The 25,208-nt window shown below is 38.9% G+C and overlaps 1 protein-coding gene and 1 long non-coding RNA gene across 3 annotated transcripts; one reads left to right on the plus strand and one right to left on the minus strand.

Annotated features, from left to right (window-relative positions):
* Positions 1–19: 19 nt before the first annotated feature.
* RIPK1 (receptor interacting serine/threonine kinase 1) lies at positions 20–18,138 on the plus strand. The gene is made up of 11 exons (XM_068198552.1): positions 20–171; positions 1,846–1,999; positions 2,918–3,055; positions 5,371–5,599; positions 6,408–6,557; positions 7,733–7,809; positions 10,734–10,824; positions 13,026–13,583; positions 15,001–15,072; positions 16,879–17,031; positions 17,715–18,138. Exons 1-11 carry the CDS (start codon positions 20–22, stop codon positions 17,999–18,001), a joined length of 2,061 nt encoding a protein of 686 aa, XP_068054653.1. The 3' UTR covers positions 18,002–18,138.
* LOC137478526 (uncharacterized) lies at positions 169–23,777 on the minus strand. 2 transcript variants are annotated; one of them, XR_011001623.1, is made up of 5 exons: positions 23,030–23,777; positions 7,594–7,692; positions 4,559–4,651; positions 1,461–1,565; positions 169–583 (listed from the first exon to the last, which is right to left on the minus strand). It is a non-coding gene; the product is annotated as an uncharacterized lncRNA (long non-coding RNA). The 2 variants fall into 2 exon arrangements; XR_011001622.1 differs by lacking the exon at positions 169–583 and having other exon boundaries at positions 1,130–1,565; positions 23,030–23,773.
* Between the last annotated feature and the right edge of the window lie 1,431 nt (positions 23,778–25,208).

The raw sequence follows: 25,208 nt of genomic DNA on the forward strand, positions 1-25,208 counted from the left end.
AGCTACAAAGACTGCAGCCATGTCTCTGGAAGACATCCACATGAACACCAAGGATTTGCTTGAAAAAAAGCAACTAGATGCTGGAGGATTTGGAACAATTTCTTTATGCTTTCACAAGAAACATGGATATGTAGTATTAAAAAAAGTGTATACAGGACCACAGCGCACTGAGTAAGTTACAAATCTCAGTTCTGATTTTCACTTCAGTTAGTCTAAGTACTCTAAAATCAATTAAGATAAACCTAAAGGGAGTGTAATAATTTCAGGTCTTTGGCTTCTGGAGATACTTTATGTAGGGAAAAGAAAACAATACCCACAGCTGTCCTGCAAATTTTCTTCTTTTTTACCTCTTGAGACAAATTTTTTAGCTTAACTCATCTTTGCAGTGAAGTTCCTGGTCTTTGTTACAAGGTGAGCACTACCATGAATTGTTAAAAGTCATGAGGACTCTTGCACACTTAAGGAAATGCAGGAACTCAGTGACCACACTTAAGGAAATGCAGGAATTCAGTGGCCACACGATATTTTCAAACTTGCAGATATGTTTTCAATGAAATTATCCAACTGTAGATGTCCCTAGGAACTAAACGCACATAAATTATCAGCAGGACTCCAACCTCATGTGTGTTAATACCATGAATGTAACCCTCTCTCCCTTGAGAAAGAGTAGAATGAGCCAAGCCCACTGATTTAATTCCAAGATTGAATTAGCTGTTGATTTCAGTGGATTCAGGTCATATTGCAGCTCTACTGCCTCACAGCCGTAACAATCCTAAAACTGTCCCATGAGTCATCCACTAGAGACAAAATTGCATGTTTTTTCTACTTTGGGTTATGATAAATAAATTGAGTTTTTATTTTGCTGATAGAAAGCAAATTAAGAGATTCTAGAAGTTTGCAGCCTGCAATGACTGTTTGGGATGACTACATTTAAAATGGACAAGCCTGCCAAGTGTATTTTTGGGTTTGTGTTTTTATTTTTTCATTACACAGGCTCATAATTTTGTTATTTCTTAAAATATTGAACCATAAGACTTTAGCAAATTTTTTAAACTGAGCCTAATGCAAACAAAACAACCAGTTTCTTCTCTAGTAACACAGAGGAACACAGATGGAGAAAGCAGTTTCCTTTTAAGTCAGAGGGTAGGAAAGCATTAGCAAGCAGTAGAGTTTCAAGATTTTCTTACATCCTTCCATCTGATGACTAGAACGGGAGCAATAATAAAAATACCACCCCTTCTATTCATTATATAATGGATACTATCCATTTTAAGACCTTTAGTGAGCTCCCAGCTATTTACCTGTGATTATTGATGGGTTGTACTGAGGCTGAGGTAATTGATAAACCAGTAATTGTTAGCAAATGCTGTCATCATTTAGTATGTGTGTGGCTGCCTTGTAAGAAATCCGTTTGGAACAGGAAGCCCTTTGGAAACAAGACCTCTCTATGTTTCCTGTACTAGAAGTAGTGGAGTGGATGTGGATCTTGATCCTTCTTGTTCCAAGGCTTGTTCAGCTCTGCCCAGCTCTCACCCCAGTTTAAATATTTGCACACCTACAGCTACCTACAAGAAGAATGCTTATGCAGTTTCTGAAAAGCAGGCCTTAAAATCAGACTGAGCAGACAGTCTTTGTGTAAGGCATTTTAGCAAAATCTTAGAGAATATAACCTGGCATGAACAAATCTGTATCAATTTAAAAGCAGCTGAAGGTATGGTTAATCTTGCAGGGGTTGTAGGGATGTTGACATTTTTGACCATGGTTTTCATGATGAATCAGTGTGATTTTCATCCCTTTGTTCTTTATAGGCTGGCACCTAAATTCAGTGTAATTTCTGTTTTACAGGTACAATGTTTCCCTTCTTGAAGAAGGCAGGATTATGCGCAGACTGCAGCATGACCGTGTGGTAAAGCTACTCGGCGTCATTTTGGAAGACGGAAACTACTCACTTGTGATGGAGTATGTGGACCAGGGGAACATGATGAAAGTGCTACAGAATGTGAGCAGTCAATTACTTCATCCCTTAGGGTTGGTGAGCTGCTTGAAAGGGACAGGATGTTACTGCCATATCCAGAGAACGGATTCTTTAATTTCTTACTCTTCTTTTTGTATTAAAAAGCCAGTGGCAACACTGCCTTCTCTAGAGACAACAGACAATGACAGTGGCTTTCCTGTGCATCACAGAGGATCAAACCAATTACAGATTAAAAAGTTCTAGAAGGGCTGTAGAGATAAGTGGAGAATTTGCTAAATATGTAGCAAGTATTTGTAAATATGGAGTGACTCTAGAATTATTTTAATGCCAAAATGTCAATCCAAGAAGGACCTTAGAACCATAGAATATCCCTAGTTGGAAGGGACCTTGAAAGATCATTAAGTCCAACTTGCACAGGACAACCCCAAAAATCACAACCACCCTCTGGGTAAAGAATCTTCCCCTAAAGCCAACCTAAACCTCACCTAATCCAGCTTCGTGCCATTCCGACAGGCCCTATCACTGACCACCAGAGAGATCAGTGCCAGTCACTCCACTTCCATGAGGAAGCTGTAGACCATGATGAGGTATCCCCTCAGTCTCTTCCAGGCTGAACAGACCAAGTGACCTCACCCCTTCCTCGTATGGCTTCCCCCCAGATTTTTCACCATCTTTGTGCCTTCCTTTGGAGACTTTCTTATGGCTTTACATCCTTCTTAAATTGTGGCCAAAACTGCACACAGTATTCAAGGTCAGGTCATACCAGTGTGGAGTAGAGTGTGACAGTCACCTCCCTCAACCCGCTGGTGATGCAGGTTTTTCTTACCATAGCTTAAGCAGAGGTACCCTTGGGACTGAGGAACTTTTTTTAAAGACTGAGTTTTAGTTTGATTGTTGTAGTTGAATTTTTTAATAGATGGCACTTCTTGTTCTTTCTTTTAGCTCTCAGTACCTTTGTCAGTGAAAGGGCGTTTCGTGCTGGAAATCACAGAGGGTATGCTTTATCTGCATGAGCAAGGCTTTGTACACAAAGACCTAAAACCAGAAAACATCCTTGTGGACAGAGACTTCCACATTAAGGTATTTATTTGAGTGTGAATGGAGAAGGTTGGTGATTTGGATTGAAGAACCCGCCACAGCTATGCTGGTTAGAGTTCCTTACTTGGTGGAATTGGTAGATGAATGCCTTTGTAGTTTAGTGAGCTATCACTGAGAGAGTGGTCCCTGAATCGCTGAATTATGGTGGCCTATACAACCTCTGACTCTGAGATTTGCACAGTATTCCTCCAACTGCGAAAAAAAAAATCACTGAGGTAATTTAAAAACAATGTTGTTGAGAATTAACAAGCTGCAAATAACATAACAATTAAAGGAAAAAATATTAATACGGTGTTTGAAACAAAATAGAATGTTTTATGTATGATGTCTTTTGTTCTTTATTGCTGTATTTTCTCGTCCTGCCTTCACTTCCTTTTTTTATTCCTTTCTTTCTTTTATCTGTTTTCTTCTCCTCTTTTGTATCCCTCTTTTCCCTTAGTCATCATTTTAAAATGACATCCAGGAGCTACAAAAAACCCCATCAGGACACTACTTCAAAGAATGGTTTATAAGCCTATTCCAAAGCCCTTCTATTAACTTTAGTGGGGTTTTGGATCAAGACACATAAATATAGAGGCTACTGTGGAATAAACCTGAGGGGAATTTGCAGCAGTCCTCATGAAATATCCTGTCTCTGGTCAAGGTGAGTTGTTGAAATAATGACCCCATTACAGTTTGAAACTATAGAATAAATTTCTGTGAAGAGAACATTGTAATTTTCTATTTCTCACACATAAATTAGTTAGAAGTTCTTCGACAAGGTTAATATAGTAGCAAGTGCAGTAAGAGCAGCTTGCAGGTAAGAATTACAAATTTTTTTCTTTTCCAAAAATAAAAACCTCATCATGATCTGCTTTAAATGTAAATTTTATGGGGAGTTGGGTTTCAGCTCGCTTATATGGACAGGACCAAACTAGGCTATCATCACATTTCATGACAAAGGGATCAAATTCAGAATCAGATAAGACTTCCTTAAGCAGCTTGATCAGAAGCATAATTTGCTGTTGTATGATCTATCTGCTTGAATGTGTCTAACATTGTCAGTAATTAGAAAGGAAAATGGTTGTTCCAGGAAATTGTAAATGTAGAAAGATTTATGTCATATTCTTCTCTATCACTTGACTTCCTCTCACTTGTAGACATGAATGTGGACTCCTTCCTTAGCAGAATGTTGCCTTCATTTTCCTCTGAATACACAACCTCTAAACGTAGCCCAAGGCTTTAGAAATTCAAGAGGAACAATAAACTAGTTAGAGGCAACAAGCGAGAAAAGTGAGTTAGAAGTGAGGCAAGGTGTCATCTCACTTTTATCTGAAGTAATTGAGTTACACGACTGTTTGACAGCTGCCTATGGCCAAGAGAGACAGGCCCATTTTCTTTCAGCTTTCCTCTCCTGTTGACCTCCTGATCCTTTGTGTTAGCACTGGTGCTAATGTGAACAGCCTGTCTTCATTTAGGAAGCCAAACCAACAGATTACCATTTACCTTGTTGGCAGTGCTATCCTTCTGTTGGGGAGCACTTGGTTCAGCTAGCTGCTTGACTGCCTTGCACTGGGTCTTCCCAAGTAAGTGTCAGTGCTGGAACAAGAGGAGCAGAGGGAACACATAATAGGAGATGGTGGGAGAGGAGGGAAGGACTACTTTCTTCATCACCAGTCATAAGTCTAGTTGCAAAACTGCACCCTAAAGTTTCAATAACGTCACATTGTCAAGCACACAGTACCCAGGTATCTCTGCTTTAATCTATTCCATGCTATTCTTTTCCATGTCTGTCATACATATCACACCATTTTAGATCCTCTTCTTTCCCTTTTCTGAAGGAATATCTAAGGTGGTTGAGTTAAATGTAATCTGAATGGAAAGGGCAGGGAGGGAGGAGGCATATCTGCCCATCTCATAGATTGATTCTAAGGTTTGAATCTTAGATTCTTCTCCTATGAATCTTCTGTTCTCCCATGAGCACTGCAAGCAGACCTCAAATATGATTGCCAATTTGAGTGAAACCAAATTTCTTCTATCCTCACATTGTGCACGTGTTCCACAATTAATAAAAAAAGTTCAGCCTAATGGCTCCCAATTGGCAGTGATACTTTATTTAGAGCAAAAACCAAACCAAAGAAAAACAAGAAAAACCAAAATAATTTGTTTTCCTTTCTTAAGTTGTACTTTGTTCACTATTTAGTTTTTAAATAAGTTATTAGATTCATATTAAGACTTGATAAAATTGAGCACTGAATGCAATACTTATTTATCTCCTCTTCATTACAGCGCTAGTTTTGATGTGTCTCATTTTTCAGATTGCAGATCTCGGTGTTGCCTCCTTTAAGAGCTGGAGTAGGCTGACCCAAGAAGAAACTGTCCGACAGAAGCAAATGAAGAGCACTTACCAGAACAATGCTGGGACTCTTTTCTATATGGCTCCAGAGCATTTACGCTGTGTTAATGCTAAACCAGTGGAGAAATCAGACGTTTACAGTTTTGGCATTGTGATCTGGGCAATTTTTGCTAACAAAGAGCCATACGAAAGTACGTTACTTCCCAAAGGATGCTATCAGAAAAAGAAGTTACAAATATTAAGCATTTCATGTTATAAAATTAAGATTAGTAGATTGTATTACCTCTGGCCTAGAATTGCACTGGGTTGGCGCCTCATGGCCAATCAGAGGAATTAGTTGCATCATTCCTGACTTCTAAGCACGGACAAGAACATCTGAATGAAATGCAGTCATAAGCTGAATCTACTCACATCTACATGGTGTAGGCACAAACCAGACTTGGTGGCAGAAATTAGGCAAACCTCAGGTGGGCCAGGATGGAAACTTTGATGGACACTATTTCCTGAGGTAGACTAGTTACACATGGAATGAGAATGAATGGTGCTGATTTTTCATCATGCACCGATGGGCTTATGTAGAACAATAGGACCCAACTGTAGAATTCCAAAGTAACATGTTTATAATTTTGAATTGCTTTTTTGCTATTTAAATGGCTAAATGTTGCCTGTGTGGCCATCTTTGTGTTCATATCTAATGCAGAGCTGATGCACCTGAGAAGCAGGTTCTAGAGAGGTACATCTGTCACCCTTACTCACACTGCACATGTCTTACATATAAAAGTAAATCCATTAATCTTAAAATAAGTGTCTAATCCATGGAAGTCAGAGCAGTGGATTCAAATTCACTAATATAAAAGATTTGTAGCTGTAACCTGGACCTCTTAAAAATCATGTTTTACATACCCACAAACACACAGGGAGACACTTCATTGTTTCTTTTACCTATGGAAAGGTAGCAAAACCCATGAGCAGAGCCTGATAGGAAATTTTATCTTTCAGATGGTATAAATGAAACCCAGATTTGCTTTGGCATCATGAATGGAAACAGACCAGACATAAAGGAGATCACTGATAAATGTCCAGTGGAAGTTATTGACTTAATGAAGCAATGCTGGGATGAAGATTCAGAGAAACGTCCAACCTTTGCAGGTAAGGGATTACTTTAGGATTTGTATTTGTTTGTGTCCATTGATAGCTTATAATGCAACAAAACAAACCTGAGTATTTTCCTCTTGAAATAAGGTGGGGTTTTTTTTTAGCCATGCACATGTTCTGTAAAGCAGGCTCTCTGTACTATGACCAAAAATGGGATCTGATCCAGCATTTGCAGGTTTGAGAAATCCTAGTAAGTGAATGGAGCTAATTAAGACACTTTATTCCTGATAATTTCTTTTCAGCACAGTATAATCTTATTGCTGAAATTTACATATAACTAATATCAAGGAATATAGTATATCTTGACCATGACTGAGAAAACATCCTATTCAAAATACTCTAGATTCAAAAGCTGTCCTGGTTATCCTTCCATAAGCAATGTGACCGACTTTGATAGCTAATCATCCTTTTATATGGTCAGATGGCAAAACACTTCCAATCAGTAGAAGTATTGTCTGAATGGTGTGGGAAGGAGACTAAGAGCTAATAAGTAAAAATTCTATATCTCATTGTCTCTTCTTTCTGCTTCAATACATAGTGCCAAAAAAACCACCAACCAAAAAAAAAAAAAAAACAAACAAAAAACACTAAAAAAACCCAACAACCCAGAAAACCCCAAAACAACAAAAAGAGGGGAAAAAAATCCCAGCCCACAAAAAAGAGCCCAACAAATAATGGGAAACTGAGGTTTGTATTTAGACAGGAGCACCAACAGCTTTGTATACAGCAGGCATGTATTTAAATACTCACAGGTAATGTGTATCCCATGAGGAACCCACCTACTATCTCCATATTAAACATATATAATCTACTGCTAGTAGATTAAGTTTATACTTGTATTGGATCTTAGCTTCTAATTTTCCCATATTCAAGTCAAGGAAAGATGCTCTCAACTACTGATCATAGACAGATTTCACCCTAAAAAGCAATGCAACAACAACAAGAACAACAAATCCCTAGAAGTCATCCTGTTCTTGTTATTGTTTGAGACTAAATGTACCGTGTGAACAAATTACAATTGTATGTATACCTTTCTTGTTTCTGACATCATAGAAGTCTTCATTCTTCATTCCTTTTCCATCAAGATTGTTAATCAAGATTGTTAACAGTACAAGTCACTTCTACTTTCCTTTGAAACACGTTTTCACTTAGTTCTTTTATTTTTGCAGAAATCAGTGAAAGATACAAGCCATTTTACTATGAAGATCTAGGAAAAAGTATTGAAGAAGATCTGAAGAATTTAAAAGTGAGTAGCTTTCTAAGCATTTTAAGGTTCCCCACATTCCTTCTTCCCAGCCCCAATTATGGCCAGATTCTGCTACTTCAACACTGATGATGCTTGACTGATATGATTTCCTGCTGTGATAAAATGGCTGGATTTGTGATTGAGGGCAGAGCAGTGCATGTCATTTATCTCAACCTTCAGACAGTTTTCAACACTCTCTCCCAAACTACTCTTGTATTCAAGTTCAGATATTGCTGTCTGGATGAGCAGATGAAAACAGGTTGGATGGTGAATCCCAGAGGAGGGCAGTTGATGGGTCCTACTTCACCTGCAGGCCAAAAGCAGCTGCAGGAGTGCAGGGGGCTGGGACCTGACCTGGTTAACTCCTCTGTCAGTGACCTGACAGAAGCGATGAACACAGTGTGCACCAAACTAGAAGGACTAGTCAATACAGTCACAAGGATAAGGCTGATAGCTACAGGCTGGAGGTATGTGGTGACAGAAACCTTGTGAAATTCAGAAAGCACGAGAGGAATGTGTTGCACCTGGGATTAAATAACCCCTGGCTTCAGTGCCAGCCAGCAGATCTGCTCAGATCTTGTTAGTCCTAATAGGAGATGGGACTACTTCAGCCCACACATGTAATTAATGGCTTTGGAGGACAAAGCAACCTGCCCCTATGTGTGAGGAGTTTGAGAAGCCAAGCTCTTCACAGCAGCGCATTGTGTGAGGACTAGAGAAAAAAGACATATACAGAAGCAAGACAGATTTGAACTTGGATGTAAGAGTGAAATTAAAAAAACCCAAAACTTTTCCCTCTGAGGAGAGCAGAGGCACAAGTTACCTAAAGAGGTTGTCCAGTCACCCTCATTGGAGGTTTTTAAACCTGACTGCACAAAGCTCTGAGCTACCAACTGTGATCCCATAAGTGACCCTGTTTTGAGCAGGAGGTGGGCCCAAGGTCTCTTTCCGCCTGAGGGCACACTGATTCTATGATGATATTTTGCAAAAGCTCCTCATATATCCATTAAGTCTCACTCATGAAATAAAATGTTATTCCTATCAATTCAAAAGTGGCAGTATCCGATTTAAAGTAACTTCATAAAATTCTTGGTAATTTTTGCCCTGCTTTCAGGCAGTGTCTAATGAGTCTCAGCCTGCTTGAGGCCAGGAAGCTATTCCATGGTAATATTAACAGGTAAAAGTTAAATTCAGATAGTTTTCCTGAGGGTGCAAGTTAGCTTCTCTTACTTTCCTGGCTGTAAGTTTAAAAATTGTGATTAAAAGAATAATTTCCTGACTGAAAACAAGAGAATCAGAACTTCTTGAACAACTGGGCTGATAATGGAACCTTTTTATCACAGATATTATGAATTTAAGTACTTGACTATATAGACTTCACTCACAGACAATACAGACAGTATTCTTAACTAAGGAAAAAAAACAAAACAAAACAAACTTCCTTGTGAAACCATTCTTTCACATTTTTTAAGTGCTTCCTTCTCACCAACTCTTCAGTTGTGGAATTTAAAATTACTCATTTCATGTGCTGTTTACTAAGCACCGGTAACTGTTCAAAAAAGCAAGAGTTTTACAAAATGAAACTGATGAAACAGATTTCTTGGACTGATTTGATCAAACTCCCAATATGAACTGTATATATGTCTAATTTATGACAGCAGATCCAAATCAGGACCATGGCAAATTTTACTACATGCATTAGCTCTCTGCAGATGCACCTCTCATATCATAGGGACAAAATGACTATTTAGGAAATAGGCTGTGAGTTTATTATTTTCTCAGGAAGGAAAACATCCATTATAATCAGAGCACAGATTGTGAAGAGTGGATCCAGGGCAAGTCACTATGTGAATTACTAGTACAGCTTCAGTAGCAACATGGCTCAGAGAGTTTGGGCATAGCCTTCCTGCTGCCTGCCCAGCAATCATGGAAGCCTACTAACTAAAAGGATCACTGAATCACAGAATGGTTGAAGTTGAAAGGGACCAGAAGTCATTTGCTTCAACCCCCCTGTTCAAACAATTCCATTACTCAAGTAAAATCTAAGGACCAATGGTTGTAATGTGTGTTAGAATGTTACATTTTGCTGTTGGAGAGAAGTAGATTCTTTGGTAAGAAATAGGTAGGAATTGTTGGTTTTTAATCTGTAAAACTATTTCTTGGGTTTAATTAGAAAAAAAACCAACATGAACACAAATGCTACTTTTGGAAATTATTTTGTGAGTAAGCAACACTTGGGGAAGTTGAGAAATAATTTTTCCAGATAAATAAAAAATTACTTCCAGCAAAACCTGAATAATGGGAGCATCAAGAACAGGAGTAGATTTGGCCTTCATTCTAGTTAAGTGAGGATGAGGGTTATAGAAAGGAAATTGCACTGCTTCTTAAAATTTACTCTAAACTCCTCATTTCTGATAATCTTCATAAAAGTCAATGTGCCTATTACCTGAATGTTAATTATTTCTCACCTCTTCTTCCATATTGATGAATGAACTTATTAAATATAGGTCCACAGAACAGGATGCATGTTTGCTACCTTTACCTCAGCAGCATCCCCTCACAGAGATTGCTAGCCAAAAGTCTGGCTATTAAATACAAGTCAGGCAATCCAGAGCCACTCTGGATTAAGGTCACATTCATGTAGGCAAGGGTATTGTTTGGCCAACTCAGAGTATTATATACTGCAGTTATACTGCAGTCCTCCCTCCCTGCATTGGAGAAAAGATTTTTCCCGCCTATAGCAAAGCAATGGGTATTTCCTGTCAGGCTGTGCTATCTTAAAGAGTATGGGATCTTTTCCCAGAGATTCACAGAATCTGTTCATCCAGGTCACTTCACAGTGAAGCTATGCTGTTTCATACTCTACAGGTACACCCTTTAAGTTTTTGCCTATAATTTGATGATTTGTTCTTTCTCACATGCAGAAAATGTTGCCCGAGACAAATGAATTGCTGCATAGCATGGAATCCCTTCAAATAGATGCTGTACCAGAAGATACCAGCAATGGTCAAGTAGGTAAGTCACTAGCACATAATTATTCTGTGTATTTGCCAAAGATAAAGTTGTGTACAAAGCAAGTAACCTTGCCATTAAGGGTTATTAAGAGACTCAATTTTTCAGCACCTCAGAAAGAATTGTAATCACTGAGATGTTGTTTGTTCCCAGAAGTCACAGTTACAATTTCCATCTCCTTTTACACTCTTATGCTTTCCTCTTCCATGCCAAAAATTTTGTTCAACATTAAGCTTTTACAGTGGTCACTTCAATAATTACTTTTCATACATGATCTTTCTTCTCATCTTTTTAGTCGTGCCAACTGCTTGGTTCGTAGGCTTCAATTTCATGAAGACTTTTTTTCCCCTCCATTCTTTCTTATGAATGCTCTGAATATGAGCAAGATACATAATTGTAAAGTATTCCTTTGTTTAGGACCTTGCTCTCTGAGGAATCTGAGGAACACTAGTAGATAGTTTTTTCTCTCTTTTCTCTCACACCTTCATCAAATCTTGGAGGAGTTGCATGTTTTGTGATTTTATAGAGCTGGCTGTCTACTGTGTGATAATATATCTAATATAATAGAGTTGTGTAGTAGTGTATCTGGAATTCTCTTACCAAGGTTTCTTAATGTCAAGGGACACGGGATCTTATTTGCAGCACTGATTTACAGGAAATAATAAAAAATCCAGTAGAAACAAAATTCTGCTGAGTTATCTAAGACATGATTAAATTAGTAATGTTAAACTGTAACATGCAACTAATAAATCTTCCCCAAAGCTAGGTTTCCCACAACTCTCCCTCAGTAGAACTGATGGACTTAGGGCAGCCCCACTGCTGTATTTTTAAGTGAGTGTAGTTACATTTCCTGCACAGAAAGAATTGTGTAAGACTGCTGCAGATTGCAGATGCTCTCATGTTTTAAGTACAAAAGACTTTGTTGTGAATCTCCACTGCAGAAGATGCCATCTTGCCAGCCTGTCAGTCAAAGGCAGAGGTTTCTCTAGTCAATGGGCATCACTCAGACAGTGGTAGTGAAAGGCATCCCACAAGATCTGTTCATACATCTCGAGCTTGCCCTGGAGAGCAGATACCATATAGTTTATGCTAACACTGAATTGCTAAGAGCTGTCACTTTGGATGGGGTTATTTCTGTATTAGCCATTCCTCCCATTCCATGTCTAGCAGTGGTAACAAAACAAGCAGAGCAAGTCCAACTGAAGGTGTTCTAATATACAGCTGTCCAAAGGAACTATTTTTGGTTCTGCCTAATATGGGCTGAAATAATGTAATTTTGGGGGGTGGGGCGGGGTTGGGGGTTGAGGAACCCAGTTCACTAGCATTATCTGAGCTGAATAGAAGCACATAGATACACTTTATTCCAGTTTTACAGTGCTCTGTAAGTGTCCCTTTCTTCAAGCAATGTATGATATTTTCTAGAAAAGTGTGAAGCTTTCAGAACTTTTAAGAAAGCATCTGTAGTCTTACCCTTAAAAAAATAATTACAAGTAGTAACTAACAGATTTTTATGTTTCTTATTTAGTCTTGGAATGCTACAGCATCATACAGATTATAACTCTATCTAGCTCAATTCTGAAGTAGAGCTTCCTTTGATACTGAGAATTATGTTGAAAGGTATAGATGACACACACTATTTTTTCTGGTAGACATTACTTGTAAAAATGTATTCTTTGGAAGAGTATTCATCATGAAATACCCAGACAGGACACTTTACATAATCATTTAAAAATAATATTTTAATGACTAATTATTTGTGCTGTATGAAATTACATCTGTTATTACAGTGGCATTTTCCATGCTGTTACACCTCAGTTTTGCACTGATCAAACTCCACTTAATGCCAGAGGAGACACACCAGTAAATCAGATCCTACAAAGGCCTCCAGGAATGTTTGTTTCAATGGTTGAAAACTTGATATCAATACAAGCAGAGTACACAGTGAATTCTCACACTACTCGAGATAGTGAGATTTGAACACTGATAGCTTAAGCAAACTTGTACTTCCTAGATAAAAATCTGTTCTACTTGTCAGTAAAGGTGTGTTTTATTTTATAGAATGTCTTTTGCTGCAAGTAATGTTTTATTGAAACCTTTTAGATATACAATAATAATAAAGTAGGTTAATAGATCTTACTATCATTGCAACAAGTTAAATACTTGCATTTGAATGTTTTCAAACATTTAATGTTCTTCCCTTTCAGATCAGCCTAAATCTCTACACAGCTCTCAAGGTCCCATGACCAGTGAGGTCAATGAAGCCCTGTTTGCTGCCTCCGCTGAGAACCAGCCCGTTGAGAGCTGTGAGACCTCATTTGCACCTCCTGATAATCTGGAAAGAAAACTTCAGCATGAATACAACTACCACGCATTTGGGAGCCGGATGGATAAAGCAGTTCCACCTGTGGTACACAGCCCTGAAATGCTAGAGGAGGAAAGGAGACAGAGAGTTTCCTGCGATCCATTTGCAAAGCCATCCCCTACTTCTCAACTGAGTAAGCTGTATCCAAGAGCTGAGAAAACAGGATCGAACACTAATCCATATTTCTGGCCAGCTGCAACAACACCAAAATGGGGAAATGTGGATGTTTTTTACGGGCCCAATCCCAACAGTCTTCTAGCAGGAAACCCAGTAGATGTCTATGGATTATGTTCAGCCAGTAACTTTATCCTAAGTAAACCTCCTGTGCTGGAATCTGGACAAAATGTGAAATCACAGACCAATGTAAACTGGAATTCAAAGAATTCAGACACAGATACAGGTGAGATTCCTCCTTCTCCAACACCTATGTTTCTGAATATGTTTTCACCTATTTTTCCTCTGTTTAGCTCATCGAACAACCTGCTTATTGCAGGCTGATCTGTAATACAGAAAGGGTGAATTTATTCCACGAAGTTCTCTTTGTTTACTCAAAGTTAAAATACTCTAGCTCTGACTTCATTATGCTGCTTTCACTGATGTCAGGCTGCCAATTTCAAATGAATTATTTCTAAAGCACCAGTGTAACAGAAGAGCATGAGACCCAACAGCTGACTCTTCAGCTACCAGCCAAGGAAGAACAGATAGCAAGTACTGCCAAAACAGCTCCCAAACCCAGGAGCTGCTACTAGTCATTCTAGGAAAGCTTTGACTCTCAAAACCATAACATTCATACCATAGGTTCTGCTCATGCAGAAACAGCACTTGTAGCATTTCAGAAAATAGATGGGTATTTTTCAGCTTGACTTGCAGCAAGCTTAGAGACGCCTGAACCTAGGGAGCCAGCAAAGAGCTAAGGCTTGTGACTGGTTTCTCCAGGGAGCTCTGCCTGGTGCTGAGGGACAGCTTCTGTTGGTGTTTGCTGGTAAGACATGGAGTAGAAAGGTATGAAGACAAAGAAGGAAGAGAATATTGGGCATTAACAAAACAAAAAAAGTTACAAAGTGGTAACTGGAGACCTACAAGATACAACTTTGAGGCACTAGAGACAGCATGAGATGCTTGCTCCTACTCTTGAATATTTTTAGCATGGTGTTATTTTCCAGGTCATCTCACAAGAAAATGCCTAGCTTTTTACAAGCAGAATACCACAAAGGTGTTATTCTGTTAAATACTTAATGCAGAAGCTGTGATTAGTTATGTGAGTTTATTTACTGAAATGAATCCAAGGGCTGTCATGTCAGAAGGCAGGCATTAAAAATTTCAACATCACTAATAAAGAAAAACCTTCTGTTTGAAAAGAACAAGGAAAACATTTATTATAGAAAGCTGTGTGAAATAGTGTAGCAGATACCAGACTGAGGTGCACAAGAACTGCATTTCTGTTCCTCACTGACTTGTTGGGTGGCTGTAATCCATCTGCTCTTGCTGCCCCAGTATGAGTTGCAGAGCTCATCTGTGAGCATCCAAAAACTCCCACATTCCAGGTATTCCTACACCCACATGGAAGCCCATTGTCCTCACTGAGATCCAAAGATGGTTAAGGTTATTAGTAACTCAGCTAAACCTCAATAAGATCATTGCTTAAATTAGAGTTATTCAACAAGAGACAATGCTGCTAATTAAAAAGCTTCTCATCTCTGTATTTAAGAGCACTGTATACTCACATTGTTACAAATATGGCAGTCAATGTTAAGTATATCTGCTTTTCTATTTACATAATGCTTTTGGCATTTCTTTGGTTTTTTCTCTTTCTACAGGTTACAGGGATTCCACTTCTTTCACAAGGGGAACGTTTGCCTACCATCCTAGTGCACCCAGAGTAAACCCAGGTAAGTGCCCTGGTAGCCAACAGGCCGTGCCTTGTATCCTAACCAGTAAAGCAAAAACCTTCAGGAACTTGAAATAATTCCTGTTATTGCTTAATACCTCTAACCAGTTTTCAGTATCAGTAGGTAAAACTAATTCCTGTCTCTAGCAGGACCTAAACACAAATACACAAATGTGTATTTGATAAATCAAGGACAACATATTCTTTAATGTAAGAACTTTAAAAATATGAGAGCATTGCAAGATCTCCTGTACACCTAAACTAGTAACTTTCTTAGATTAAACTTCAAGTTGCTGTCACTCTGCCCAGCTCTGGAACCACACACACATTTGGGACACTTTGTCCTATCTTGCTCTACATTTTAATACAAATTTCTAGCTACAGGCTTCATGCTGATCAGCCTTCACTGGGGGACAGGTCTCTACAGTTCTACTGGCTTGAACCCCTAAAATCATGTTATATCCTTCATCCTTCAGGAGTTATTAATATATGCTTCTTTAAGTTGTGTTGCTTGGGGCATTCTGAATTCTTTAATTAACCCTTTCAAAGGGTTGTCCAGTTTCTAAGTGGTCAGCACTACAAAGAAAACTTGAAAGAGCTTTCTGTCTTCTTGACTCCACACCCCTTAAATGATGACCCAAGCCTGAGAAGCTGCGAAGTGTAAAGGCTTGGGAAAGGAGATTTATAAGCATAGTAAGTTTTCCTGTTAATATTGTAATATTGACAAAGTATATCTATAAGTTTTCATATCTTATGCTAAATTAATTTTGTTGCCAGATAACAACATAGCAAATATGAGGTTTCTTTATATTTTTAACTACAAATCTTATGTGTTTCCTGAATCCTCTGGCTCTTAAAAAAAATACAGAAATCATAACGTTACGAGTAGAAGTAATAATGTTATGGGACATGATAAAATGCATTCCTTTTTTGCAACTTCATCAATCTAATCATACATACATATAATATTTCTGACTTGCAGTCCCAGGTTAGCATATATTAAGTATACTTAGTCAGATTTTCATACATAACTATAGATTTTCACACTTCACATTGCATTTGAGTGTGTAACAAGGATGTAACCATGATTCCAGGTGATTAAATACAGAGCTTGGTGTATAATTTTAAGTATCTGTACTTCAATTTTGGACACAGGTTGTGAGATTCACCATTTAAGCTAGAGTTAGAATGTTTAGTGGATAATTATCAAAGCAGAGTTCAGACAACACTGTCAAGAGCACAGAAAATTGACATCACCTAAAATGAATAGTGACCTAGCTTCATGCTGCATGTGGAAATCAGACAACAGTAAACAAAAGATCAAATTATGTGTTTTACTAATCATATTTTATGAGCAACATGAAACAATTTGCTGTAGTCTCACAGACTCATAACTGTACTTACATCAAGGAAAAGGAAAGCTGAGAGGCAGAAGTGAGGCTTTAAAATTTAAATAAAAAGAACATTCGAGTCAAGGCTGACCTCCTGAAACTGTTAGGCAGCAGAAAGCAAGACTGCTACTATGTATTCCCAAGGCAGAAAGAACATTATTTACAGTCTAGTAACTATCAGCTTGGTTGTGGCACTCTGTCGTAAAAAAGACTGGGTTTTCACTAAAGTACACTCGCGTCACACTGCATAGTGAAAATGCACTTAAGAGCACAGTTGCCAGTAAATGGTTATTTCTACATCTAGTGCAATGAATATCACGCCCCTTATTAGTGGAACTTTTTCCTCCTTATGTTACTTCTTGACATTTGAAACTTATGCTGTTGTTTGTAAATTTGTGTTAAAGTTCCCTATACAGATGATTCAATCAAGTACAACATAAATAACAGCTCTGGAATTCAGATTGGATCCTACAATCACATGAAAATTGAAGAGCAGAATCCACATGTCAGCACTTATTCTGTTTCTATGGAAGACATTTATACTCATTATGAAGCAGTAGGTGTATTTGGTAAGAGAAATATCTCCCTAGTTTTCATGTTTTCACCCCATAAAATTACCTGAGAATCATTTGGTTTGGAATGTATAGAATACTCACACTAGTAGAAGCAAGGCTAGGATTGGAGATCCTCACCTGACTTCTACTTTAAATCGTAGAATACCCTGAGTTGGAATGGACGTGTGCAGATCATAGAGTCCAGTGCCTGACACGACACACGGAAAACTAAAAGTTAAACTGTGTAAGCAAGAGCCATGACAACTTTGTTCAGAGAGAAGTGGGACAATTTTGAAATGTACTTTTATTTTCATTGGTCAATACTGAATTAAACTATCTCTGTGTATTCCTAAGTAACATTTGTGTCTTAGAATATAAAACATATACAACTCTTTAAGAACTCTAGAAAGGGTTTTTTCAATCTTGCAGGTTTAAGTGACAACCTATGATAGCTTCAGATCAAAGGCAAATCCAGCAACTGACCTGTGAATACACATGTTCTGTCTGGACATTTCTTCCATGCCTACCATCACTGGCTTATGCTGCCTCCATGAAATCCACTTCTGATTGCATCACTAAGATTCCGTCTCTAAATATTACCAATAAATAGCTGGGGGAGGACAGGAGAGAGAGGAGAGAGTGAAAGGAACAGAAGAATTGTTCAATGATGCAATTTTCTTACACTCTTCTTTTTGCAGACAATACTACTGTCCTGACAGAAAAGCATTTGAATCTAGTGAGAGAAAATCTGGCTAAGCAGTGGAAGCACTGTGCTCGGAAACTAGGCTTCGGTGATCCTGAGATTGATGAAATTGATCATGACTATGAACGAGATGGACTAAAAGAAAAAGTGTACCAAATGCTGCTCAAGTGGGTAATGAGGGAAGGTGCCAAAGGTGCTACAGTTGGAAAACTCGCCAAGGCCCTCGTTGGCTGCCAAAGAGTAGATCTCCTTCGTAGTTTGATGAAAATCCAAGAAGAATAAGTTTACTGAGAACAGACTTTCTAGAGTTCTCCTTTTTGCACAGACTTTTTGGAATGTATTTTTTTCACCAACCAGTTAATACCTGCAATAAATCAAAGAGTTCATGTCACAATATTTCATCTTCCAAAGGATAAAAAGAGCATCTTCCTTCCAAATAGAACAATTGCCCAAAGATAACAACAACAAAATGCAAGACAAATATCAATTCAAGGAGAATGCATTACACAAAATTTTTACATTCGAATCTTGAAACATGTTGGTAGTCTTGTTGAGTTCCGAAGATTGACCTATTGCTTGAAAAACTTGTATAGAAACCAAAATCAACCCTTATGTTTTACCAAAAGTGCCAATACTTATCATGCCAGTATTTGACTGGTCTAAGTCAATAATGCTTTTCAAATATTTTTATATTTTTTATTGAATATAGATGTATAGAATTATACAGAACAGCAGCATAAATAAAACCAAAACCTATTTCTGGCTGTAAAAGTCTGTAATTGATATTTTATAATGTTGCATTAGATTTTTACATTGTTTGGTAGAAAAGATTTTCCAGGGTAGAAGTCTCATCTGCTTTATGAAATAATGAAAAAAATAAGTTAAATCAGTATGCAATCCAAATTAAAATCTCAAGAACACAAGAGTTTTCGGAAGGGAAAGGTGCCTTATTACCTCTTGACTGAAGACCCATTCTCCTGCCTGCTCTGAGGGCTCAGTGTCACTACATTCTGAATCTCTTAGGCTGCATATATATTAGTACGTTAAATGTGCCTTGAAATGTTATTAGATGCTGAGGTAAAACTGGCATGCTGCAGCCTGCTGCCAGAATAGCACATTCTTTAATCCTCCAAAATGTTGTGCAAAGACTATTTCACAGCACTCAGGTTGTTTCTGGGAAACACTGGAACAGCTCTATAGTTTAGGTGATGGTATCGCAGTGCCTGGAAATGTTCCTTGTCACTCTGACTTCCTAATATTGACATAAATTCAGTGTGTAGTATCTATGAAAGAAGAATTACTTCAAGTTTTTTGTCCAAAGAATTATGCCAAACTCTTCTTATGAGGGACAATGCCTCCTGTTCCATCAGATTTACAGATATTTCAAGCAGATGTTTTGGAGCACGTAATTGTTTAAGCTGTACATAGAGCACTAGGTGTTCATAATTATTAATTTTAATTGTCAAAAAAAAAGCGAATAACTTAATGGAGCACAGTTAAAATGGATTTCTGCTCCTTGATACAGCACCCTCCATTTCAGTGGAAGCAAAATGAAACTGTAATCAAAGCAAGCATTTTTAAACCTATTTAAAATGTATTGCATTGCCCTACAGTTTTGACTTAGCAACAGGCTAAATTTTCTATAAACTCTTGAGTTTATACAGGCTTCAATATAATGATGTGGTTTGTCTGTCTAATATAATAAGCATACACTTCCCAGAAAAAGAAAAATTATTCTTTAAACAAATAGAGAGAAGGGGGTATGGGGGTGTTCTCTGTGTCAGTCCACAGAGCTACAGCCAGCAGTTACTGTGTTAGTTCATTAAACAGATCCCTGAACAGATCACAAAGTCCATTTATGTTTTGTTAACGCCGGTTGCACTGTATTGCTACATCAATTCCTCAGCCCCCCCTGGTTTTTAAAGTCTCCCATATCTGCAGTCTTTATTTAAACAATATGCAATTTTTCAATCATAATATCTTTGTCTTATTTGGTACACAGAATGAATGGTGATCATTTAATGGGCCTACATTAAATGCTTCATTTGCTCTTTATTAAAGCAAGTCTGGACCTTACTTTCTGAAACAAGAACAGAGATGTAGAGCACAAACATGAAGCATTTTAGAGCAAGACTTAGGCATGAGACAGTCCTAGATCTTTAATTCAAGACTTGGGAGATGAAGGTCATTTTAGCTTTGGTGCTTATCAAGTCCAGTTCTAGACTAGTGCTCATAGTTCATGTGACACTGTAGATGGTACAGAACACAACTGAACTCACCTAGAGACAAACTCCTTCACTACAGCCCTTGCAGAACTCAATCACAGAGAGGATTCAGATTCCTGGGCAGAAGAGCTAAAGTACTACAAGTCCTTTAGCATATTGTGGAAAATCACATAGCAGGACACAATGTCTGAAAGCAGCAGCCAGGCATGCCAAATTAGAATACATATTCAATCATAAGGATGATGAACTACTGGGATAAACTGCCTAGGGAGTCTGTGGATCTTCTTATTATCTCTTAATTAAGACTGGTCTTGTTTCTTAAGATAGCTATAATTGAAATCAAATTTGTAAGTCTCAATACAAGGTTAACTAGGTGAAATGTAAAAGCAAATGGTGTACAAGAGGTCCAAGGAAAAGTTAGTGTTCTCCTCAACCTAAAAATTTACAGAAACATTAAGTATGGAAGAGAGAGAAGCTAATACGAACTTATTGGATTGCTCATTTAATCCACCACCCCATACCCCTCTCCCCCTTCTCAAAAAAAAAAAAAAAAAAGGAAAAAAATTAAGGATGGAGCTGATTTTTAAAAAGCAACCTTTCACAAGAGATAAAAAATGCAGGAAAATAATGGGGACAAAGATGAAAGAGAGTGATGTATTATGACATAGATCTGATACCTTTCTTGGCAAAACAAATGAGAGAAAGGACAGAAGAGAAATTTCACATCAAACTGGTGAGCTATCAGCCTCAAGGGCAGAGGCAGCAGTAATGCAGCAGCCTTACAGAGATTTTTTATAAGATTGGTGAGGTGCAAGACGGGGAGGAAAAGGCTGTGGGTTGCAGCAGCAGCCCTCCTCATGGTCTCTCCTTGAAGAACAGGAGGTGAACTCATCCAATTATGCACAAGGACATTATGTTTTCCCATTTTAAGAGAGTTAGTGCTTGGAGACTTTAGATCAAATACAACTCAAGCACAAACCCTGCCCATTAGCTACCCTCATCACACAGCAGCCAGTCTGTGCTGAAACTCTTAAATGCAGAGAGGACTGAGTCCATGTAATTTAGAGCATTTGTTCAGTTTTGTTACTATGTTGCCACTAACAGTGTACAAGCAGCTAAGGAATATGAGGAACTTTTGCTCCTTCCAAAATAGTTGCTAAATAATACCAATTAATAATGTTGCATTAAAAACTCAGACATTGTTACAAGTGTTTGATATGTGACCTCTGAACTGAGCTGGCAACATACAACTCCTCTTCCTCAGAAGCCAGTTTCCAAGGAGAGGCAAAAGTCAGCACTTAACCTCTGACTGATCAAACAGCTTTAAGTAAACTATGCCACTTTTCTCTGATGGATTTTTCAGCACTGTTCAATAATAAATGAAAACCATCTATCAGCATGGAGGCACACAGGAAATTGAGCAAGAATCCCTAAGCCTCTGAAACATGCCCAGCCATGTACACAGTGAGAAGGAGCTACAGGGAAACAAAGTAGGAAGCATCATCCAGTACAAGCAGGGACACATTACAGCTAAGTATAGAATGGGAGAGCTTTCTTCACAGGATCCTAGTGTCCTCCAGGCATTTTTTTCCTACCCCTTCCTCATTGCAGCCTCTACAGGCTACAGAAAGTGCTCCTTGCAGCATGCTAGATTTCCCTTCTAGCATACCAATTAGCAATAGGAGTCAGCCGACCATGCTCATTTGTTCCTCGACACACAAGAGCAGCTAATGAAAGTGCAGCCCCTTAATACAGCCCCTGGGAAAAAAGGAAGGGGGAAGGCAGGATCAGAACAGGCTCTAGGCTGTACAGACTAGAAGTGATCTTTGTGCTGGAGGAAGTATTGCCTATGAGTGAAACAAAGCAGACCAGAGTGACTTATGCTGGGTTTCCCCCTCCTCTACAACTCTTAAGTAGGTCACTTCCTTTCTCTTTAGCACAGTTTCCTCATCTTTTTGTACAGACACTAACTTCTGCCAGAACTAATATGTGATCTGATAATAAGCATTGTAGCCTATAGAGCTCAGAGAGATGCTTGATAAAAGCCACTTGAAACAAAACCCCACACTAATGTCCTTAATAAACCAGTAATACTGCTGGATTTTGAATGATGGGTTGCAACTCCTGTGCACCCTACACACACCCCTCTCTCATTAGCTGAGAGACCTAAATGCAGCACTGGAAAGGATGTTTTGGTCACTGAGTTCATCAAAACAGATTCACACAACCCCTTCCATAAACAAATCAAGAACTGTCTTCTAGATGTTACTCTTGCCTTCTCCAAGGGACAAGCTGTTTCCTCCTTCATACCAGAGTATCTGGAGTCATTTCAAGTCTCTGTGTCTAAAATGTCCTAAATAAGGTCAGAAATTATACCACAATTATGCTTGGATTTACAAGATGGAGATTATATTCAACTTTGAAATTATGAAACCACCTCCCATTAAAGTGCCCGAGTGCAGTTGTGTCAGATTTATAAAGCAGTTATTCATGAACATACAAAAGATATGCAGACACTGCTTAAGTTGACAGACACTATCCTTTGTGAGCATAAGAAAACTGCAGGCAAGAAAATAAAATTATTACATACTGTGTTTTAGTTTCTTCCTGAGTCTGAAATGTTCTCTGAGCCAAGGTATCTGAGATCTTTTTCTACAATCTGTTCTGCTTATGACAAAGCATCCTTTCCTTTGTGTTTGGTTAATATTCTAACTAAATAGGCCTCCTGCTACAAAACCGCATACTGCCACTCCCCACATTTCACAGCTTCAAAAGTCATGCCATACTCAGTCTTTCTCATTTGGAAGGTCAATACCAAATCACAGAAATACCAGTATTTTCACGTCTTTGTTCTGAATTTGGCAATTCCCCACTACCGAAATCTTACCTTTTTGTGAAGCTGAAGTTGATTTTTCTGCTAAGGTGAAAACATAACAATCAACATCCAAGAGTCACAAGAGCCCAAGCAACAAAACAGTCCTGAAATAGCAGGATATTTCACCTCATAGAAGCAGCTAAAATAAATGAGGCAAAAATAATCAGCCAGTGTGTTCACAGACTCAGGAAGCAATGTCTACAACAGTACTTGGATCACTGGAGACCCCAACAAGTCACAGACATGGCTGTAACACAGCTGGAGCAGGGGCAGGGACTGATGGCACTGTGCTGAGCTGAAATTAGGCTCCAGGACCCATGAGCCAGGGTGTGGGAGAGACCTCAGCTGAGGCTGATTGTGGCCATTAAAGCCTCTTAGTGCCTTGATGGTCCTGACAAATGAACTCCTTGAAAACTCCAGAGTTAAATCCCTGCTAATGCTGATGACTCTAGTGCCTTGTATGGGATTGCAGTTCCTGATAGGACAATCCCATGTGTGGGTGAAAATAATGCCTCTTGAGAATTGGAATTAGTCTTTCTGCCTGATGATCCAGCAGATCTCAAGGGACCCACTATGTCAACTACTGACTAGGTCTTCTAGATTTTCTACAACCTGCAGAAGTACAAAAATAACAGATACATATTTTCTATCCAACCATGAGTCAGAACACTCCTCCTAGCAATTTAATAGGCATACTGAAAATCTCAGTGTTGTGCAGTTTTGTCCCTTACAAGAAGCTTTGGAAAACTTTTCCCCTGGTGTTCAGGTCTATAAGGAACAAATCCATGCAGCACCATCAGTGCAGCCTGGCTGCAGGGACTATGACGGTTCCTCAGAGGTGACAAAGTCCCACTGTGCAGCAGTGATGCCCTGCAGAGCATTACCTGGATATGAGGGAAACCCTGCCAATAGTAGATGACCACAGTGAAGAGATGGTGCAACACTAAGGGGGTCAAAAAATGAAGGGAAATCTGTCCTCAGGAACACATCACCTGCAGAGCAGTGCTACCTCTTCTAAACATTGCCTTTTCCTTTTTTTTTTTTTTTTTTCCTTTTTTATTTTCTTCTCTATGCAATGGCCAGAAACAGGTAGTTTCCAGCCTGAACCATCAGAAGTAATCGGACAAATAAAAATATTTTATGGGAGTGGTCAGGAAAACTAGTGCTCCAGTTGTTCTCAACTCTTTCATGTGTGTAAAAGCAAGCCAAAAAAAGCAAAAAGCTTTGAGCAGCCTGTGTCTGGGTCGCTCAAAGCTTTTTCTCTCCTTTCAGCCAGTAATTTATGAAAACATATTTGAGGAAATAGTTGAACTGAAATACTGCATTCTCCCAGGTGCCCATCATTATGTGCAAATCTGCTTTACTAATAAGACTGGGTGTTCTGGTGAGCTGAGTAGGTTGAATAGAGTTTGAATCTGCGAGTTTACACTGTTTGTCCTCACATCATCCACCACCTGCATTCAGCCTTGGCAGAGTCCTGCTTTCACAGCTCTACCTGGGGCCATTTCCCTGTGGGCCCAGACAGCAGCTCTCCTTGAACTGCTCCCCTCACAAGGCCAGTGATTTAACACACACACAGACAAGGGTCTTTTGCCAGTGCCATTTCTGCCCAACTGCCACACTATTTTTCTCTCTTCTGGCCAAAGAAAGCAGGACACTGCCTGTGGAAGGGGTTGCATGGTCCAGGCACTTGGGAGAGGAATGGCCACTTTAGAGGCCTCCTATGCTCCAGAGCTGCGATTGCAGCTGGAGATGACAAACGGTGCAACAGCTCAACTGCGACAGCCTTTTCTACAGAGACACCTCCCAACTTCTGTCACACTGACTATTGAGTTAACCCACCTGAAACTTTCCCAGATCTAGGTGGTACATAAATCTCCCCATCTCCCTTTTCTCTCATCTGGGAAGGGCATTTGGATTTACTTTTCTACTTACCTCTTCCCCCACCCCTACACTGTATGACAAACCCTTTCTACCTCACCCTTCAGCACACATTCTGAGAATTTGTTATGTTTCCTTCAGCCTTAGTAAGTAGTTGATTTGGAGGAAGAATAGATTGAAAGGCATTTTAACCAGCATGAAATTGGATACAAGTTGGAGACCTTTCCCTCTGAAAGCTCATAGTGACACACGTGATAGGAGCCTCTTTTGATTCACAGAAAATGCAGAGTTCAGGAAAAAAAAATTACATTTTTACAGCAGTAGGCCAAGCTACTTCTTTGTCCTACAGAATAGCCAGCCATCTCCTTCAGTCATTTTTTACCAGAAAGAAAATTAGGCAGTGAGACTCACAACAGAGATGAGCCTCTGAAAGTAGCCTAAGAACCAAGGAAACTGCAGGGGCTTGTAAATGTCACCAGGCAAAAGCGAAGACAGCTTGTGCTGATGA

This window comes from Anomalospiza imberbis, chromosome 1, assembly GCF_031753505.1.
Source record: "Anomalospiza imberbis isolate Cuckoo-Finch-1a 21T00152 chromosome 1, ASM3175350v1, whole genome shotgun sequence".
In the NCBI taxonomy this organism is placed as follows: Eukaryota; Metazoa; Chordata; class Aves; order Passeriformes; family Viduidae; genus Anomalospiza; species Anomalospiza imberbis.

What these genes read in the sequence shown, in the direction of transcription:
- RIPK1 (XM_068198552.1), top strand. Translation starts at nt 20, where the DNA reads ATGTCTCTGGAAGACATCCACATGAACACCAAGGATTTGCTTGAAAAA. An exon ending in AAGATCTGAAGAATTTAAAA is followed by an intron (nt 7,810 to 10,733) that starts GTGAGTAGCTTT and finishes TCTCACATGCAG; the next exon opens with AAAATGTTGCCCGAGACAAA. An exon ending in TGAAGCAGTAGGTGTATTTG is followed by an intron (nt 17,032 to 17,714) that starts GTAAGAGAAATA and finishes TTCTTTTTGCAG; the next exon opens with ACAATACTACTGTCCTGACA.